The sequence below is a fragment of the Castanea sativa genome, chromosome 3 (genome assembly GCF_040712315.1).
Source record: "Castanea sativa cultivar Marrone di Chiusa Pesio chromosome 3, ASM4071231v1".
In the NCBI taxonomy this organism is placed as follows: domain Eukaryota; kingdom Viridiplantae; phylum Streptophyta; class Magnoliopsida; order Fagales; family Fagaceae; genus Castanea; species Castanea sativa.
In genome coordinates, this window is record NC_134015.1 from 40,210,453 (window position 1) to 40,232,238 (window position 21,786).

At 39.0% G+C, this 21,786-nt stretch overlaps 1 protein-coding gene across 1 annotated transcript; it reads left to right on the forward strand.

Moving 5' to 3' along the window:
* The first annotated feature begins 9,861 nt into the window (after positions 1-9,861).
* Positions 9,862-10,975, forward strand: LOC142629535 (arabinogalactan O-methyltransferase 1). The gene has a single exon (XM_075803542.1). It carries the CDS (start codon positions 9,963-9,965, stop codon positions 10,872-10,874), a length of 912 nt encoding a protein of 303 aa, XP_075659657.1. The 5' UTR covers positions 9,862-9,962; the 3' UTR covers positions 10,875-10,975.
* Positions 10,976-21,786: the final 10,811 nt, after the last annotated feature.

Here is a 21,786-nt window from a genome sequence, read left to right on the forward strand (position 1 = left end):
TCGTTCTGCACAAAAGCTTGGCCTAGGGACTTCTCAGTCTCCTGCCTAACCTCAAGTTCAGTTGCAGCTTTCTTCCGAGAGTCTTCCACCCACTTCTCGGCAGCAAAGACTTCTTGAATGGCCTGCGTTAAAATATTAAAATAAATGCATTATTGTTAAAGCAAAATTCAAAGTACATGAGAATGATTTTTTCGTTAAAGTGTAGTGAAAACAGTAAGGTGGGGGTAAACACGAGACACTCACCAAAGCTAAGTTCCTTTTGAGCGAGAGAAAAAGATGCGGTTGGTTCATCTTGTCCAAGGCGTCCATGTTCTTTAGTAGAAGAAGAGGTCGTTCCAAAGCCTCAACCAGGTGGTGGGCGTGACCTTGCTGGCACGCCTTGATGCTGGATTGGCAAGAGATTGGTACCCCATCCAGCTTCAGTTCGGGAGACCAGTTGGCCGGTGTACGGCGTACCTCGGCCAAGTCACGGTTCTCCCCACTTTCCACTGAAAAGGCACATCCCTTACCTTTGCCAGCTTTCTGTTGTTGTTGTTGTTGTTGTTGTTGTTGTTTTAGCTTCTTCTGCCTCTCCACATCTACCTCCTCGACCTCATTTTTCCTCTTCTTCTTAGGCTCCAGAATGGAAAGCTTAGGATTGGAGGGAGGAGGGGGTGGTGGCAAAGATGGAGGGACTTGGGACTCACCTGCGTCCTTTTTAGAGGCTTTCGAGCCCCTCTTCGACATCAGCTTCCTAAGAGTGGACATATCATTTTCTTTGGAGCTAGAGTCGGGCTGTGCAATTATCAAACCTTTTATGCCCGAAGTTTCTGCGGGCAAGTGCTCTTCGTCAGAGAGGATGATGAGTTGATCCTCTCGAGGTCTCTCAGCTTCTTCGAGGCGAAACTGGTCAATTGCCATCATTTGAACGTCAACCCTGCTGTTGCTCCTAAAAGGCACCACCTCGAAGTTCTTCGAAAGAGCATGCCAAGGCCGTCAAGGAAGAGGTGCTCAAGCTCAAAAGGGCTGGGGCTATTAAAGAAGTTTTCTACCCAGAATGGTTGGCGCACACAGTCGTTGTAAAAAAGAAGAGTGAAAAGTGGAGAGTTTGTGTGGACTTCACAGACCTGAACAAAGTCTACCCAAAAGACTTGTTCCCAATGCCTCGTATCGATCAGCTAGTGGACGCTACGGTCGGGCATCCTCGGATGAGTTTTTTAGATGTCTTCCAGGGTTATTACCAAATACCATTGGTGTTGGGCGATCAGGAGAAGACTGCCTTCATTACTCCTATGGGGAATTATCACTATAAAGTGATGCCATGCGGTTTGAAAAATGCAGGGGCTACTTACCAAAGGATGATGACCAGGATGTTCGAATCGCAACTTGGGAAGACCATTGAGGTATATGTGGATGATATGGTAGTGAAGAGTAAGACAGTACCAATGCATGTGAAAGATTTGGACGACACCTTTCAAACACTTAGGAAGTACAAGTTGCGCCTTAACACCTCAAAGTGTTCTTTTGGGGTGGGCTCCGGAAAATTCCTAGGCTACATGATGACTCATAAAGGAATAAAGGTAAATCCGGCACAGGTCAGAGCCATTCAGGGGTTACAACCACCTCAGAATCCAAAGGAAGTTCAGAAATTGATCGGGATGATTGCTGCTCTCAGCAGATTTATTTCTCGGTTCGCTGATAGGTGTAGACCTTTTTTTCCAATTGTTAAATAAATGGAAAGGATTCCAATAGTCCAAGGAGTGCGCTTTAGCTTTTCAGCAACTTAAGGAATATCTTTCCAGGCCGGAGGTTGATGAAATCCTGTTTACGTACCTAGTTGTAGCTATCCATGCAGTCAGCCTGGTTCTGATAAGGGACGACGGTGAGGTACAAAGACCGGTTTATTATGTTAGCAAATCTTTGAATAAAGCTGAGGTGCGTTATTTGCCTTTGGAGAAGGCAATTCTGACCGTAGTCCATGCCACACAAAAGCTTCCTCACTACTTCCAATCCCACACCGTCGTGGTTTTGACTCAACTGCCTCTCAAGTCAGTATTGCGAAGTGCTGACTACTCGGAGAGGGTGGCCAAGTGGGGAACTATTTTGGAAGCTTTCGATATCAAATATATGCCGCACACCTCGGTGAAGGGCCAGGTTCTCACTGATTTGGTGGTAAAATTCGCCGAACCATCGTTAGAAGAAACTGCGAAGGAATCGCACATGGATGAAAAATCAGTTGGGGTGATCATAGGCAAAGGGCCTCAGATTTGGAGAGCGTATGTTGATGGGGTAGCAAACCAGAGGGGATCTGGCGTTGGACTTGTTTTGATATCCCCTCAGGGAATTACCTTTAAGAAATCATTGAGATTAGCGTTCTCGGCCACTAATAACGAGGCTGAGTACGAAGCTGTCCTAGTCGGTATGGACATGGTACGGAGAATGGGGGGAAAGGTAGTTCATATGTCCTCGAATTCTTAATTAGTTGTGGGCCAAGTGACGGGACCATGGAGGTTAGGGATCCAAGAATGCAAGAGTACCTGACCCAGGTCAAATGTTTACAATCCGAGTTTGATTCTTTCATCCTTTCGCATGTTTCTAGAAGTGGAAACACGCATGCGGACTCGTTGGCCACTTTGGCGACGTCCTCGGCTCAGTGTTCGCCTAGGATTATCCTCGTCGAAGACTTGTTAAAACCAACTTTAACTACCACAGGTGCCGTCTATATCCATCTGATAAGGTCCGGACCTAGCTAGATGGACCCTGTGGTTTCTTTTCTAAAAAGCGATGTTCTGCCCGAGGAGAAGCCTGAAGCAGATAAAATTCGTCGAAAGGCGCCTCGATTCTGGTTGTCTGAAGATCAGAAGTTATATAAACGCTCCTTTTCAGGACCATACCTGCTGTGTGTACATCCTGAAGCGACGGAGGCACTTTTGGAAGAACTACATGAGGGAATTTGTGGAAGCCATACTAGGGGGAGGTCCTTAGCCCATAGAGCTCCGACTAAGGGATATTGGTGGCCTAATATGCAGAGGAAGGCTCAAGACCAAGAAAATGTGACCAATGCCAGAGGTTTGCTCTCAATATTCATCAGCCGGTGATGTCCTTAATCCTTTGTCTAGTCCTTGGCCATTCGCTCAATGGGGACTGGATATAGTTGGGCCTTTTTCGAGGGCTGTGGGAAACAAAAGGTGGCTACTTGTGGGAACCGATTACTTCACCAGGTGGGTCAAAGTTGAGCCTTTATCAAATATTAGGGATGTGGACTCCAAGAAATTTATCTGGAAGAAATATATCACTAGATTTGAGGTACCTCACACTTATTTCAGATAATGGCGTGCAGTTTGATAGTAAAGCTTTCAGGAAATATTGTGATGACTTGGGCATCACAAATAGATACTCCACTCCGGCTTATCCTCAGGGAAATAGGCAGGCCGAAGCTGTTAACAAAGTTATAGTCAATGGACTTAAGAAGAAGCTAGATGATGCCAAGGGTAGATGGGTAAAGGAATTGCCACATGTGTTGTGGACATATCGGACTACGCCGCGAAGATCCATGAGAGAAATGCCCTTCTCCATGACCTACGGGGCCGAGGCGGTGATACTTTTGGAATTTGGGTTTCCCACATTAAGGACGAGTTCTTTCAACCCGAGAAATAACGATGGCCTCCTGGAAAGAAGCCTGGATCTGGTTGAGGAACGACGAGAGGCCGCCATGGTCCAAATGACTTATTATCAGCAGAAGCTCAAACGAGGATATGATGCTCATGTGAAGCTAAGGCCACTAGCGCCAGGGGATTTGGTGTTGAGGAAAGTCATGGGTACTTCCAAAAATCCAGCGTGGGGAAAGCTAGCACCAAATTGGGAAGGACCATATCGGATCAATTCTGTAGCGGGCATAGGGTCATATCGCTTAGCTGATCTAGATGAAAAAATTGTACAACGCCCTTGGAATGTAAACAACCTACGAAGGTATTATTATTAATAAAAAGCACTTTTGTTGTTCGTTGTTCAAATTATCCTTATGCAGTTCAATTCGCTATTTTTAAATATCAAACAGAAACTTAGTCATGTATGGTCCTCGGACCACATACCTTGTGAAAATTGATATCATGTTGATTGTTAAACAGAACCTTAGTTATGTCGGGTCCTCAGACCTTCTACTTTGGAGAAATTAACATTTCAATTCATTATTTCTAAGTGTCAAACAGAAACTTGGTCATGCATGGTCCTCGGACCACATGCCTCGTGGAAATTGATATCATGTTGATTGTTAAACAGAACCTTAGTTATGTAGGGTCCTTAGACCTTTTACTTTGGGGAAATTAACATTTCAATTCATTATTTCTAAGTGTCAAACAGAAACTTGGTCATGCATGGTCCTCGGACCACATGCCTCGTGGAAATTTATCCTATTGTTTGTTAAACAGAACCTTAGTTATGTCGGGTCCTCAGACCTTCTACTTTGGAAAAATTAACATTTCAATTCATTATTTCTAAGTGTCAAACAGAAACTTGGTCATGCATGGTCCTCGGACCACATGCCTCGTGGAAATTGATATCCTATTGTTTGTTAAACAGAACTTTAGTTATGTCGGGTCCTCAGACCTTCTACTTTGAGGAAATTAACATTTCAATTCATTATTTCTAAGTGTCAAACAGAAACTTGGTCATGCATGGTCCTCGGACCACATGCCTTGTGGAAATTGATATCCTATTGTTTGTTAAATAGAACCTTAGTTATGTCGAGTCCTCAGACCTTCTACTTTGGGGAAATTAATATTTCAATTCACTATTTCTAAATATCAAACAGAAACTTGGTCATGCATGGTTCTTGGACCACATGCCTTGTGGAAATTGATATTCTATTGTTTGTTAAACAGAACCTTAGTTATGTCAGGTCCTCAGACCTTCTACTTTGGGTAAATTAACATTTCAACTTACTATAGCTAGATGTCAAACAGAAACTTGGTCATGCATGGTCCTCGGACCACATACCTTGTGGAAATTGATATCCTATTAACTGTTAAACAGAACCTTAGTCATGTCGGGTCCTCGGACCCTCTACTTCGGTAAAATTAGCAGAAACCATACGACATGAGTGTTGATGTGTTAATGAGCCACAGTAAGTTTGATGGATTGCTTTATGCCCTAATTAAATGCTAAGTTCAGTTTTAGATTGTGTATTGCTATATTACATGTATTATGGTTTTGAGGCATGATTTACATATATACACCAAGTGAATGTACTTTTATTTGAAGCTACTGCTAATCGAAATGTTGTAAAGACATTAGTATTGTTGTACTGAAGGTTGAAAGCCAGTCGCAAATCAAATCTTTCAAATTTCTCATTAATTGTTGTCAATGAATACATTGGAGATAAAATTTTAAAATTAAAAAAAAAAAAGGAAAAAGAGTTAAAATGAAAGTCCTAATACACAAAAAAAAAAAAAAAAAAAAAAAAAACTCATCACAAAAAGGAAAAAGGGGGTCCTAAGTGGCCTGAGCCTTAAGCCTTGGAAGGGAGGTTCTGCTCGGAAGTGCTGGCAGGCCCTTTAGGTTTGCTATCCTCCCCTGTTTGTTTCAGCTCTGCTTCGAATGAGGTCTGGACTTGCTTCGCTTTGTCTCTTGCCACTGGTGGAGGGACATTAGGATCGGCATTCTGGCTCGTAGGCTTCTCGGCTCCGTCGCCTTGTTCCTTCTCTTTGTCAGAACCAACAGGTTCTTTAGGAGTTGGAATGGGCAGTGGAATCATGGACGGATGCGTTGAAGGCGCCGTCTCGAGGGTAGGTGCGATAGGAGGAAGCTCTTCGAGCACCTGGATGTCCTGAGGAAGCCAAATATTCTCAGGTTTCCTCAACTTGGAAGTTGTGGTAATCCCTGCCACATTTAGAGCTTCCATCCACACTTGTTGGCAATACTCCCGGCACAGCTCGGCGAACTCCTCTGTCAGTTGGTTTTCTGTCGCCTCCACCCCTTCTTTTTAGGCATCCTTCTTCGCAGCCTCCATGCTTTCTTTGAAGGTATGAGCCTCCTCCCTTATTCTAGCAAGCTCCTTCTTCAGGTCGGAGTTTTCTTGCTGGACTTTGGACAAGTCCTCGTCCTTCTGACGCAGACGCTTGCGTTGCCCCTCCACCTGGGTTCTCATCGTCTTCAGGCTGGCCTCGGCACCGTCCCTCTCCCTCTTCTGCTCTGCCAACTACTTGGTTAGGTTCTCGTTATGCACAAAAGCTTGGCCTAGGGACTTCTCGGTCTCCTGCCTAACCTCAAGTTCAGCTGCAGCTTTCTTCTGAGAGTCTTCCACCCACTTCTCGGCAGTAAAGACTTCTTGAATGGCCTACGTTAAAATATTAAAATAAATGCATTATTGTTAAAGCAAAATTCAAAGTACATGAGAACGATTTTTTCGTTAAAGTGTAGTGAAAACAGTAAGGTGGGGGTAAACACGAGACACTCACCAAAGCTAAGTTCCTTTTGAGCGAGAGAAAAAGATGCGGTTGGTTCATCTTGTCCAAGGCGTCCATGTTCTTTAGCAGAAGAAGAGGTCGTTCCAAAGCCTCAACCAGGTGGTGGGCGTGACCTTGCTGGAACGCCTTGATGCTAGATTGGCAAGAGATTGGTACCCCATCCAGCTTCAGTTCGGGAGACCAGTTGGCCGGTGTACGGCGTACCTCGGCCAAGTCACGGTTCTCCCCACTTTCCACTGAAGAGGCACATCCCTTACCTTTGCCAACTTTCTGTTGTTGTTGTTGTTGTTGTTGTTTTAGTTTCTTCTGCCTCTCCACATCTACCTTATCGGCCTCATTTTTCCTCTTCTTATTAGGCTCCAGAATGGGAAGCTTAGGATCGGAGGGAGGAGGGGGTGGTGGCAAAGATGGAGGGACTTGGGACTCACCTGCGTCCTTTTTAGAGGCTTTCGAGCCCCTCTTCGACATCAGCTTCCTAAGAGTGGACATATCGTTTTCTTTGGAGCTAGAGTTGGGCTGTGCAATTATCAAACCTTTTATGCCCGAAGTTTCTACGGGCAAGTGCTCTTCGTCAGAGAGGACGACGAGTTGATCCTCTCGAGGTCTCTCAGCTTCTTCGAGGCGAAACTGGTCAATCTCCTCATCCAACGATTTTTGCGAGGACGCAGGTTCTTCTCGGACAGCTGTTGTTTGAGAATGTGCCGAGAGAGGAATTGCTGCGATGGGGTGAGAGTATAGAATGATGGAGGGGTCGTCTGGGAGTTCCTGTTCAGAAAGGAAGCCTCGTCGAGAAACGTCTATCCTTCTGCGTCGTTTGTCTCCCGCGGTGATCGCGTTGTCAATCTCCTGGAAGTCGTCTGACAAAGGATCGTATCCTAATATCAGGTGGGGTGCTCTCATTTGTAGGTCTTCGCTAACGAAGACTTCGGAGCGAAGAACACAATTGAGGTCTGCGACGTTGCAAAGGCTTAGACGCGGACGTACGTGTTGTTTATTTATGAAAAACATCCAAGGAGACGAGCATGGTTAGATTAGCGATAAATATCAAAGGGAAGTGCAATAATACACAATGTCATAAAAAAACGGTAAAGATAATGGGATTAAGTCATGGGTTAGGGAATCTAACTCCTATAGAGTCACACCTGGGTCTCCCCATTCGACTGGGCAGTGAGGACCGTCAGACCAATTTCCTGAGACGATGAGATAGTCATCTTTCATGCCTTTGTTGGACTTGGGAAGACAGGATATGAGCTTAACAATGCTAGACCTGGATTTAAGGTAGTATCCTACGTTTTTAAGCTTATGGCACTCGTACATGTAAATGACAACGTGTCATGTGAGGTTCAGACCCATTTGCTCGTTTAAAGCATCGACACAACCTAAGACTCTAAATACATTTGGCGTGCACTGATCTGGGCATAACCTATGGTTACGAAGGTATTCATTGGTTACGTTTTTCATGGGAAGGGTCATCCCACCTTCTAGGAATGCGATGATGGGGATGATGACTTCTCCCTCTCTCCTAGCGTTACCTATGGCTTCTACAGGACAGTATCTTAAGCCTACATCTTGAGGAATTTGATATTTGGCCCGGAAACCCTCCATACCGGCGTCGGTATCTACTAAACACTTAAATCTACCCATTTGGTAGGAGTGAGAATGAAAGTTTAGAGAATGGGAGGGGTCTAGATGTTGGCCGAGGACAGAAGCCGAGAAGAAATGAGTAAAGGGAGTTGAAAACTTACGGGAAATAATTAGACGCTTCTTCACAAGCTTCTTGAGAGAAAAGATTGTGATTAACTCTTGGATTTGATTGATTTCTGAAAGGTTGGATGGAGATACGGTTTCCTAGGCGTTTTGGCGTGTGGGAGGCGGCCTCAAATCAGAATTATCCCGCCCAATTTTTCAGAACGAACCGAGACCGTTGGATGCGTATCTCACCGTTGAACGTGGGGAACAGGACGTAACTTGCAGTCATTAATGCGAGTGTTCCGGGTTTCGAAGCGTCAGAGGCGGTTTTAAAGGAACGAAAGGACCCCTACACATGTGGCAGTTTGCAAAGTGTGTGGAGGGTGTGCTGTTGGTTCAAAACTCCATTTCTCTCCTCGGATGGGGGGGAAAAATGAAGTTTTTAGGGACTATTGTGGGGGGTAAAAAAATACTTAAATGCACGTTTGGGCCTTAGGCCTGGTTAGTGGGTATAAATCTGTTCAATCAGAATCTTCTCGGCCCACAGGCCAGTCCGCACTACAAGGGACCGAGGAGTTGTCCGAGGAGGAGTATCTCCTCGGACAGGCCCAGAAGAGGTCATGGGACTTGCTAAAGGGTTTAAAGACAGAATTTTGGAAGATCTACTGGATAAAGGCGTGATCCAAGCACCCGTTAGAAGTAAGAACGTGTGAGAAATATCTGAGGAAAAAGCTGCTACCACCGCATTAAAGGACCTGCATCTACCTCCCTGACCGCATTAATGGAGAAATGACCTCTGAACAATAGTATTCAACCTTCCAGCTATTATTTGAAGACTTTAAGACGATGATGGATGTGACAAGTATCTAAGAGGAAGATCTGTGTTACACGTGGATGAAACAGGGAAGAAGAATAAGGATATAAGAAGACGACAGAGAAAAGGAGAAGAGGATCTCTTTTGGAAGCTAAAAATTGTAATCTTTTGCTTAGAGAAAGAAAGACTATACAAATTGTCATCGGCTTACGTCCGAGCAGGGTTTTTTGTCACATTCATCTATTACTTGCATACTGTGGCATTCTAGCCTTTTCATCAACTTTCCAATATCTCTAACCTAGATTTCAAACTCATACTCTACAAATTTCATTGTATAAAACTCTTTGAGTTTGAGCCCATCACTTGTTTGGATCCGGGTACAAATTGTGCACTTACACTACCTATCTAAGTTAAAATTCTATCATATCTAAATAAATAAAAATAAAACTTAAATGAGATTTGGTTTAAACTCTCATTAATTCCCGACTTTAATACCAGACGATAAGTAACGTGATAACCTCATAGAATAACTGTTCCATTTTTGTTTTTCTTATTGAAGAATAACAGTTGTAATTACTTTTGTCCACGGTTCACCCTCATTTCAATTAATGCCAACGTTCCTTTTAAATTATTAGAAATACGACTTTTCCCCGCCCTCAATATGCGACCTTTGAAACAATAAAACTCTTTGAGATTGAAAATTAATTAATAAAATAATATTATAAAATATCTTTGCGGACTAATTCTGATTGATTCTCGTCGCCCTGCCAATCGTGGTTGAAAAAACTCGACTAGTATGTTACAACACACGCCACGTGTTGCTTCATGATAAGGCAGAAGACCCCACCACCAGGATTCACAGTATCTAGTAAGAATATAAGACGATACTTGTCCAAATCAGAGAAAATTTAACGCTGTAAAAAAACACTGTGTATTTATAACCGTAGAGAACACGCTCATTCTATCATCTGCAGTACCCATTCCCTTTTTTTTAAATCTCCCAACAACATCGGAGTATGAGTAACAACAGTTCACGAGAAAACATGAAGAACAATAATAATCATCGGAACTCGATTCCCGGAAAATCTTTGTTCATCGGAGCAGCTATGTCTGGTCTTATAGTCGGCGCGCTTCTCATTTCCGGCTTCATCGGCTCGAGATCGGGAAACTCTCTGTTCTGCTCACTAGCCGCCGTGAGAATCGGCGGCGGCGCGGCGGCGAGCGGTAACTCTGCGACGCCGATCCAGCTCCAGGCCATTCTCCACTACGCCACGTCACCCGTGGTCCCACAGCAGTCTTTAGGGGAAGTCACGGTTTCCTACGACGTGTTGAAGACCAGAGCTCCGTGCAACTTCCTAGTGTTCGGACTCGGCCACGACTCGCTGATGTGGACCGCGCTGAACCCAAGTGGCAAAACGGTGTTCCTCGAGGAAGATCCGAAGTGGTTCCAGACAGTCCTCAAGGACTCGCCGTACCTGAAGGCCCACACGGTCAAGTACCGAACCCAGCTCTCCCAGGCCAACAATCTCCTCTCCTCGTACCGCTCCGAACGCCTCTGCTCGCCTTCCGAGGCGTACCTACGTGGCAACACACGGTGTCGTTTGGCGCTCGAGAATCTTCCGGACGAGGTGTACGAGACGGAGTGGGATTTAATAATGATCGACGCGCCGAGAGGGTACTTCGCCGAAGCGCCAGGTCGGATGGGTGCGATTTTCTCGGCGGCGGTCATGGCGAGGAACAGGAAGGGATCCGGTGTGACGCACGTGTTCCTGCACGATGTTGATCGGAAAGTAGAGAAGGCTTTTGCTGAAGAGTTTCTTTGTAGGAAGTACCTGGTTAAGGCTGTCGGGAGGCTCTGGCATTTTGAGATTCCGTCTGCGGCTAATAACGCTAGTGTTGCAGGGAGTAACGCCGTTACTTTTTGCTGAGTTTAATTTTGTGAGAAGTGCTGGGTTTAAATGATAAGTAGTAGTAAATTGTTGTTACTTGTTTTAGTACGAAATCATAGCCGAAATTACTTTTTTTATTTACCAGTAATAACTTGTTATTTATACTCTGCTGTTGTAAAAATGTCATGTGCGGGCTTTTATTTTGTTAAACTATAATTATGCTAAAACCCCATAAACAGATGAAGAAAGGTTTACCCATGGGTTTTTGGGTTAAATGAGAACAATTTCTTGTATTTCATGAAAAGTTACCTATGGTTGTTTTATTCTGTATCGATGGGGTTGGAATAGAATGATTAGTCAAATTCAAATATTTGAGTCTTAGGGTTGTTTTTAGCAATCATTAATGGTTTCTGATTTGGTCAATTTTTGTATCTTTTCTATTGGGTTTTGTTTCTGATTTTTGACTTTTGAAAAGATTTTGAAGAAAAAATATTTGAAAAAATCAATTATCATTGTCGGCTTGACTGTGGGAGCAGGTGAAAAAATCGGGTACAGCAGCTCATACCTTTGGTACTTTTCTATAAATAGTATCAGCCCATTTGATAAGAAGAACGAAATATTTCACCAAACTTATAAGCAATGATTTATGAATGTAATTACCGGTCCACTTGATAAGAACACCGAATATTTCACCATCTTATAAACTATTACAGGTCCGTTTGAGAAACGAAATATTCACTAAACTTATAATAATAATAAGTTATAAATGTGATTCCAAACGTTATTTTCTCTATCTGCTTAGAAGAATTAAATAGTTGGTATATTTCAGCATCTAGGTTATTATTATCATTAATTTATTTACATTTACATATTCAAAAATTCAAAATAATATCATCTTTATTATTATTATATAAAGAAAGAGACAACGTTTCATCGATTCAAACTTCAAACTTCTTAGCAGCAATATTAATAAAAAGAAAAAACACACCAATATAAAGATTCATTGATTCATCCCACGCTAAAATAAGATAAATAAAATAGATCGAAACAGTTAGTACAAACCAAAACAACCAAATATTTTAGTGGATACCAGAATAAGAACATTGGCCTCTTGCAAAAAAATTTAGTCTATTTTAATATAAGAATTTATGTTTTTATTTTGCACAATTACTTTTTTAAAACACCCAAATTAGATTATTTATTCTAAAAGCTACTTTAATAAGATTTTCATTCTTCATTTGCATCAATTCATGCCAAAAAAATAAAAAATTTGTCTATTTTAGCATGATTGTTTATCTTAACATAAAAATTAGATTATTAGCTCGTTCAATATTAATTAACAAAATATAAACAGAAGAAACTATATCGACTAATTGTTTCTAATACACTTCTACTAAATTATTTGTGATTACTTAAAAGTTAAATGATAAATCAAAATATAACTTTTTTTTGCAAGAACAATCAAAATATAACTTGACTGACTTTTAAATTACAACAATAATTTGTAATTGATTATGTACTAAATTTTGCAATAATTTTCCTTTTAATGTACAAAATCAAAGAATCCATTATAATATCATTTTTAAATTATTGCCAAAAATAATTTTAACTTTTAGCACCATTCATGACTAAAAATGTTTGTTTCATAACTGTAAGGGTGAAATGCAAATCACACCCCCAAACTTTAGGGGTGTGTTTTGCATTTTACTTTAATTGTAATAAAAACTAAAAAAGCTAATAGAAGTGCAACCATTCTATAAATGAAATAGTATTGTAAGGACCCAAATTGACCCACTGGCCCAAGATATTAGGATGATGACCCAACAAGTCCAAAATAATAAATTTGTTAGAGAGTGGGCTAGAAACTGTACGTTAAAGGAGTTAAATATGAATCATAGCGGGCTAGTTGGCGTGAGAACAAATAAGATAAACAGTTTAAGAAGAAAAAATACTCCTCAGTCAGGTCCGAGGATGATATGTTCTTATATATTTCTTTTGGACTTATACAAATATTTAAGTTCTTAGTTACACAGTGTTTTTTCTCTCTTAATCTCAGATGCCTCTTCCTGTAATGGAATTCTCTCTTTTTATACTCCCCTCCCCACTTTCATCACAGCCCTCCACATGTAGATCAGATTGCTAATAATCTTGATACTTGTCCTATCAGCACCTTCTTGAAGTCTTTGTGAGTAGTTGTAAGGCTGAAAGTTATCGTTCAGGTATCACTTCCATATTAATGCGACCAGGGGGTTAGATGCAGGCATTCAATGCGGTGGTAGCAACTTTCTTCCCAAATATTTCTTATTTCTCTGGTGACTTACCTCTTATTAAAGTTTATCCTCTCAAGCATTGTTGCCCACTGCCTAGTGTCTGATGGGTGGTCAGACTTTAGGCTTTTGCTCTGTTTGACCGAGGAGGGATTGCTCCTCGGACAACGTCACATGTTCATTATGATCAATCTTCTTCCTCAGCCCAGTAATCTACTTGTCCACCCTACTACGTGTTCGTCTTCGAGCTTTATGACATTCTCGAGTGTGGCCCATGACCCAGTACCCTTATTTGGGCCCTTTTATCCCTACAAATATCAACTACGAAAGTTGAAAATCATATTTAATAACATTGTATGCCCAATATTATTCTTATAAAAAAAGTAATTAATGTAATTAAGTAAATTTCTTTTGTATATGGTATATAACACGGACAAATATTTATAAAATATAGACAAAAATTTAAAAGAACTCAAACAATCTTATAGGTGGAATTAGTCAACATAACATCACTCAAAACTGAACGTTCCAAACTTTTAACTTTTGTTTTCAAATATTAATCAAGCAAACTTTAGAACCAAACATTTATACATAGTCACCAATTATTGTTTAACTTCTTTTCTCAAAAAACTTTTTTGTGCCAACTTTCAATTTGGAACGATTAGTTATTGTCAGGATGGTTTTTTGCGCTATATAGAAAGGATCAAGCCACACACTAAGACACACACACACAGAGATGGATGGTGTGTGTCTTAGTGTGTGGCTTGGTCCTCTTTATATAGAGCCAAGTATGTAACTAAATTAGAATTAGTTGAAGGAAAAATTAGCAAATAAAGAAAAGTTTTTGACAAAGTAATTGGTTTCATTAGTGGGTTTTTGGTTTTTAGCCAAAAGAAGAAAGTTTGAGACTTTAAAGCTGCTGCTACAGCAGTATAGCAGTAGTTGCTGCAACTATCAGGTCTACAGCAGTAGCACAATTGGATGATGTTAGCTACGTGAGGTCTTCTGTAAGAGAAAATATTTTGCATTAAATTCATGAGTTTGGCTAAAAATGGTAAGATAACCTTTATGGGACCTTCTTATTTCTGGTACTGCAGTTAGAGGCTAAGGATCTTAGTTTTAAAATGATATGATTTCTTTTATAAGACCTTTACTTCTTTGGGTATGGTAGCGAGCTACTGGGATTGGGCATTAATGGGTCGATGATATTAATTTTGGACATGTGTCAGTTGCTTAAGCTGCTGCTAAAACTACTGTAGTTGCTGCTAGAACTACTGCAGTTGCTGCTGGAACTATTGCAGTTGCTACTGGAGTTACTGCAGCTTTTGTTGGAGCAGTTGTTATTTCTGCTGGAGCTGTTACAGCTTCTGTTGGAGTTAAGGCAGTTTCTGCTAGAACTATTGTTGGTAGTTTTGGCTAAGTTTCATTCTTTGAAAAATTATATGTTTAGTCCATATATAATTTTGATAAGTAATAGACTAGTTGGTTGATATTTGATGAAATTTTAGAGATGTAATTATGGTCTCTTTGGATCCGTCCGTTTGGGTGGAAAACCGAGAAGATGGAAAATAGAGAGGAAAATATGGTGGAAAATATTGTTTTCCACTGTTCATTTGGGGAAGGAAAATAGGAAGGAGAGAAAACCTAGGAGAAAGTTTTCTCTCCGGGCCCACATTTTTTTCTTTCCAAATTGGAAGGAAAATCTGGAGAGAAAAGTGCTATGGTAGCACTTTTACAAAAATGCTCTCTTCCCACCATTTTTTTTCAACTTTTTTTTTCATCGTGACCTGACGTTCTTTTTTTTTCTTTTTTTTCCACAACGTGACCTGATGTTCTTTTTTTTTTTTTCAAATCTTTTTTTTTCTTTTTTTTTCACAACATGACGTGACGTTCTTTTTTTTTCTTTTTTTTCAACATGACCCTATTCAACGTTCTCTTTTTTTTTTTTTTTTTTTACATTATAGTAATAAAAATAAAATATAGATTGATATATATGATGTGATAAATTTTATATTATGTAATGAGTACAAATAAATCTATTTCTTACGTATTATGTAATAAGGGTATAATAGTCAATTTATATAAATTAAATTTTTCATCCTTCCCTTTTTCGCTGCAACCAAACAAAAGATTTTTCCACCCTCCCACTTTTCCACCCCTCCAACCGAACACACAAGAGGGAAAACTAAATATTTTCCATCCTCCCACTTTTTCATCCTCCCACTTTTCCACTCCTCCAACCGAACAGACCCTTTGTGATTTGACCAAATTTTGGAGAGTAAGAAGAGTATTTAATACTAGATATGAGATATTAATATAGATTTAGCCATGTACTTAGGATTGATTTAAATAAAAATAATAATATAATTTATATGAAATAATATGATTACATTTTTAAACTTATATTATGTGATGAACATTAATTTATTATGTAAAGAGCATGAGGAGTTTTATCATTTTAAATGTTATGTGATATGAGAGGCTTACTAGATGCTACCTATTGTACATTGACCCATCGGAGTTGGGGAAGACATGCCAAGCAACATGTTTTCCTTTATCCACTTTGAACCACTGGAGCTTTACTGAACATATTTCTTAGCCCTCCAAACCACGACTCCCAAAATTCCTCCAATGAGACTCATGAGCTAAAAATGAGATGATGTGTCATGAGCTTGAACCATGGGCTTTGATTCATTTTTGTGTAAATATGGGATCTTTTAGGCTTTAAAAGAGATTTCCTCAAAATCCATGATAATATTGATGTGGTGCGGGTTGCCAATGAAATAAAGCCATGTGGCATGAAAAATTTGTCCTCAACAATTATTAATTGAAATCAAAGTCCTAGAATTTAATACAAAACATATATAGGTCAAGTGACTATTTTAATTTTTGGATTCTTTGGATCAACTCTCAATTTGGAATGACTAGTTGTCAATTTTGGGGGGCCAATTTTTTTTTTTCTTTTTCATAAAACCGTAGAAATTCATTGCAATGTAAAGTGTTTGATAATTCCCTCAACAAAAAAAAAAGTGTTTGATAATAACGCAAAAGCATAATAGTTGTGGGATATACACAGTAGTGGAGCCCGGAATTTATCTTTGGGAGGACCATATATAAATTTTTTTTTGTGTAAGAAATATAAAATAGTAATGTGCAATACTTCATAACTCAATATGTGCTATAAAAAATATATTTAATTAAAATTAAACAAGCATGAAACAAAATTGACAAACAACAACTAAATACAATTTAATATAGTAGTATATAAAAAAAATCAAAGAATATAAAAAAGAAAGCAATGAAAAGTAAAGCAAAAAAATCAAAACAAAATAAATATTACGTGGGAAAGAGTCAAAGAATTAAAAGCAATGGAAATCAAGTATAGATAGAGATTAGTGCCAGTCAGCTATGGGGCTTAGATAGAGCTACTACACTCTGCACAGTAAAGAGCCCACGATAGTGACCTATGTAAAAAAGAAAGGTGAGGCAAAGTGGCAAACACGCACGGAGACAGAGAGAGAAAATCACTTGTATGTTGTAAAATGTTTTGTGACTATGTGAAAGATTTGGTGGTGCGGCACATCAACGAAGTTTATGAGTTTTCAATTTTTTACTATTGTGTACAAATAAGCTCTAAACTTTTTAAATAAATAAATAAATATATATATATATATATATATATATATATTATCAAGTATAGGGGTAAAATGATAAAGTTATTTAAAAATTTTCAAATTATTTAATATATTTCCAAAAAAGATGTTTTAATTTTTTCAAAAATTTTGGGGGGCCCAAGCCCCCCTAGGTCCTTTAATAGCTATGCCATATACACCCCATATATATATATATATATATATATATATATATATATATATATATATATATATATATATATATATATAAAGCAGTTCTAATGCCACAACTCGCTCATGTGGCGAGTTGTGGTTGGTGAAGGGGTGTCCCCACATAGACCTACCATCACCCCTCTACCAACCACAACTCGCCACATGGGCGAGTTGTGCCACAAGTTACGACACCAGACTTTTTCATATATAAAGTTTCATAACAATAACCCCCACAAACCATTCACAAAGGCCACGATATCCCCTTGCATTTTATCCATTAGTTGGCGTGCTGCTGCTATCAATATTGTGACTCCTTAGGTGCAAACATCAGGTATCTTATTACTTTCAACTATAGATATACAGGGATTCTAGACTTTTGCCCTTATTTTTTTTTTTTAAATCTAGTAATATGACTATGTTTTTAAACTATTTAGGTCTGTGTCTCTGTTTTGAAATTCGATTTTCTCAAAATCGAGTTTCAATGTAAAGCTCGATTGGTTTAAAATCGAGTTATGCCAAATGAAACTTTAAAAAAAAATAAATTTGTGGAACTCAAGTTCCATAAATTTTGTTTTTTAAAGTTTGTTCGCCTATACTCGATTGGTTTAAAATTGAGTTATGCCAAATGAAACTTAAAAAAAAAATTGTGGAACTCGAGTTCACGGAACTCAAGTTCCATAATTTTTTTTTTATAAGTTTGATCGCCTATACTCGATTTTCTACAAATCGAGTCTTACATTGAAACTCGATTTTGAGAAAATCAAGTTTCAAAACAGGGACACAAATCTAAATAGTTTCAAAATAGAGATATTGTGGGGAGTAAAAGGACCCAAGTGGGCATATGGGCCTTTGGGCTGTAATGTGGAGGGCCGACCTGCTCCAGAATTAAACTCTATGAGTTGGCCCGTACGCCGAGGGTCCAAGGATACAGCCGAGGACGAGATTCTCCTCGGAAGAGCCCTAGAGAATTCAAAGTTTCATTATGAAGGTCAAAGCACAACTCTGGAGAGACCAGTGGTTAAAAGGGGACATCCTGAATCTTCTAGATGCACCAGTATTAAAGAAAATATCAAGAATAAAGGCTGCCACCTCCGCATTAAAGGCTCTGCACCTACCTCCCTGGCCGCATTAATGGGGAGGTGACCCCTGAACAGTGAGGTGGAAACTTCTAGTCACTGTTCAAAAAGTATCAGGGAAGGAAGTATAAAAGGGGGATAAGGGCCAAAGAAAAGGGGGATCGAGAAACTAAGAAAGAAATTAAGAACTTGTAATTTTGAAGGAAGAAAGATAAATAATAAAGAAATAGTTCTCGGCTTGAGTCCGAGGAGATCCATTTGTCATTATCGTTATTTATTTACTTGTGTTTGCTTATAAAAGCCTGTTATCAAGCTCCCAGCATTTCTAACCTAGGTTTAAAGCCCACACTCTACAAATCTTATTGTTTAAGGCTCATTGAGCCTGAGCCCGTGATTGTCTTTGGGTCCAGGTGCAATTGTGCACTTACAGATATATTGCTAAATTAAAAAAAAAAAAAAGGAAAGTGTAGAATTTCCGGATATACATACCAAGAAATTTCCTTAGTAACTCCAGGGGAGCCATGGTCCCCCAAATCCAGTAGCTCCATCCATGGCTTTCACGGTTTCACATGTGTCTTGTTTTTGCTGTCAGCTTTTGGGCTCTTGTTTTTTAAATTCGACAAATAGGTCAGGCTGTTGATATTTATTCTTTTCGACTGTGTGGTTTGACTATAATGACAAACTAGGTAATTTAATATGAATACTCTCTCTCTCTTCTGGGAATTTTCGAATTTTCTATTGAAACATTAGGCCTTGATTTTATGTGCCCAAAGTGGTTTTCTATGTTGATTGTTTGTGGGATTATGGAAAAAATATAGGCTTCTTCATATGGTTTTTACCATTTTGGCTATTATCCATTAAGAACGTACTCATGTAATCTGTGTTCAACTGTTTATGGTAATGAAAGATTTTTGTGTGTGCATCTATCTCCAAGTTCTAGAATTGTGTTTTTGAAATGCACTAATCTACTTTAAGTATTTGTTATTCACAGGGTTGAAGGCAAAAATGCACTTGTGATCCCTACATTTTAGGTCAATTCTCATTTTGGTCCCAAAATTGATTTTGTTACTAATGTAACCCCTAAAAAAAGAACATTGTTTATAAAATAGTCTTTGCCGCCAACCCACTAACGAAAACCTCCTACGTGGCAGATAGTGTGTCCTATTTGTTGACGTGACCATTAAAATATTATTAAAAATAATTATTTCAAATTTTTAAATATCACGTCAGCATTTTAATTTATTTAAACAAAACGACGTCAGAAAATTTATATAAAAAAAAATTAAATTAAAAAAAAACCTTAAATCTAATTTAATTAAAAAAAATTGTTACTTATCATTATTAATTTTCATAAAACATTACAACTTATTCTTCGTGTTCTTCCCAATCAAACCCAGCAAGGAAGAACTCAAACCCAGATTACAAGAACACAAACTTAGCAACCAATAACTCAAACCCAGATCACAAAAAGACAAACGAAAAAAAAAAAAAAAACAGAGATCAAATCCAGCAAACCCTGAATCTAATCTCTAGCAAACCCCAAATCCAAATCCAGCAACCAAATCATAAATAAACCAAAGAAATAAACCCATAAACTAGTAACCAACTCAATCAGAAGCAAACTCACAAACCCCGAATTTCTCTTGAGAAACAAACATACAAAAAACCCAAAACAAGAGCAAGCAAGATACCCAAATCTGAACCAAACAAACAACACCACGTTCTCTCCAAAAAACAAAAACACAAACATACCAAAATCAATAGCAAGGATACCCAGATCTGAACAAACTCAATCATGAAAGTATCAAACAAACCCAGATACCCACTCATGGGCACTAATTCTCTTCTTGCTGCATGCCACGACCACCACTGGCGATGTTCACATTTTCCATATCCAAACACCATCCTCCACCGAAACCCATAAACCTAGAAAAATCATTAAACCCACATGGAAAAGAAAAACACATAAATTTAAAAGAAACAACACCCAGATGGAAAAACAAAATCAAATCGAACCTCTGGTGACTGGAGTGGTGGAGCAAATAAGGACACTAAAAGAGAGGCCTTGCTGATTCAGTATGATGAGAAGCTCAAGGTTCATCCATAGAGGCTTTGCTGATTTGTGAGTATCGAAGGATTAGAGAGAGTGATATCATGAGGATAGAGGTTTGGAGAAAAATCACAGCCGATGGTGGCTTATGGTAGCCGTGGAATAGCTCAGATAGAGAGAGAGGAGAAGAGAACTAGAGAAGTTGATCTGATTTCCTGCTTAACCTAAATCTTTTGTATATTTGTGTTTGGTTAAGAAAAATGCATGAAAATGTGAGACTTGAGAAATTAAAATTTTAATTTAAATCAAATTTGTTTTTTCATTTTAAATCAAAATTATATTTTTTGATGTGGTTTTTGAAAAATAATTAAAATGCTAATGTGGTACTAAAAAAATGCCAAATAGAATTTCTAATGATATTCTAATGCCACGTCAGTACAAACATGGCACTCCGTTAGTCACGTAGAATTTTCTGTTAGTAGGTTGACAGCAAGGACCAAAATAAAATCATTTTTTTTTTAAAGACAACAATAAGAACAAAATCAATTTGAAGACCAAAATGCAAATCGGCCTAAAATATAAAGACCAAAAATACATTTAGGCCAATTTGTTAACGTGTAAGAGCATCCACATCAGTGGATGTAAAAGTTTCTAAAGTAAACATAACTACCAATTTTACACATTTTGAGCAAAAAAACACCTACATCAGTGGGTTTAAAAATGTCTAAAATTTTGTAAACCCATCCCCGAGCTACAGTAACGTGTAAATTTACACGGTTACTGTAGCTCGTTTATAGCATTATTTTATCATTTCCATTCGCTCTTTTTTTTTTTCTCTCTCCTTTCCGTTCTCAACCAACCCAACTAAAACTCAACACAGACACTTGCTCAAAAAAAAAAAAACATAGATACACAAATACAGATCAGCGCTTGATCGGAGCGGTCGGAGCTTGGATCGGAACTCGGATTGGTGCTCGGAGTGGATTGGAGATCGGATCGCGCTCGGAGCGCTGAATCGGAGCTCGGATCGCGCTCGGAGCGCTGGATCGGAGCTCAGATCGCGCTCGGAGCGTTGATCTGGGTAGAGAGAGAGTGAGAGAGAGAGAGAGAAATGAAGAGAAGGAGAGAGAGAGAGAGAGAGAGAGAGAGAGAGAAATTAATCAGAATTGAAGAAGAGAAGAAATGAAGAGGCGCGTAGGTAGTTGAGAGAATTAATAAAAAAAGTGAGGAAATTATTATTTAATTAATAGAGAGAGTAGGATAGATGAACTGATGTGGGTAATTTGTAAAAATAAATGTGTAAAATTTTAAAAGGAGATTTTTTGTGTAAAATAGAGAAAATTTTTACATGAGCTGATGTGTTTGCTCTAAATGTTATGGAAAAGTGAAGATTGATTTGCAAGATGAAGATAGAATATAGATTTGAAAATTGAAATTCGCTAAATCCAGCTAACTTATTAGAGTTGTCTTTTCATTCAGTATCTTCTCTGTCTCTGTGGCCTAGACTTCCAACATTTCCCATTGATTCTTTAGATACAAAATTTGAATTGTAAACTTGGGGGTTGGCTTTTAAATTTTGTCACCATCCGTACCCTTTTCCCAATCGATCCGACCAACCTGTCAGTTTGGGAAATTGGCATTGACCTATTCAATCTCGTTCAAAATAGCCGACCACACCGCTTTGTAAAAAATTCAGCCCAACATGTTGATGGG

Coding starts and splice junctions, on each gene's coding strand:
- LOC142629535 (XM_075803542.1), top strand. CDS start 9,963: ATGAGTAACAACAGTTCACGAGAAAACATGAAGAACAATAATAATCAT.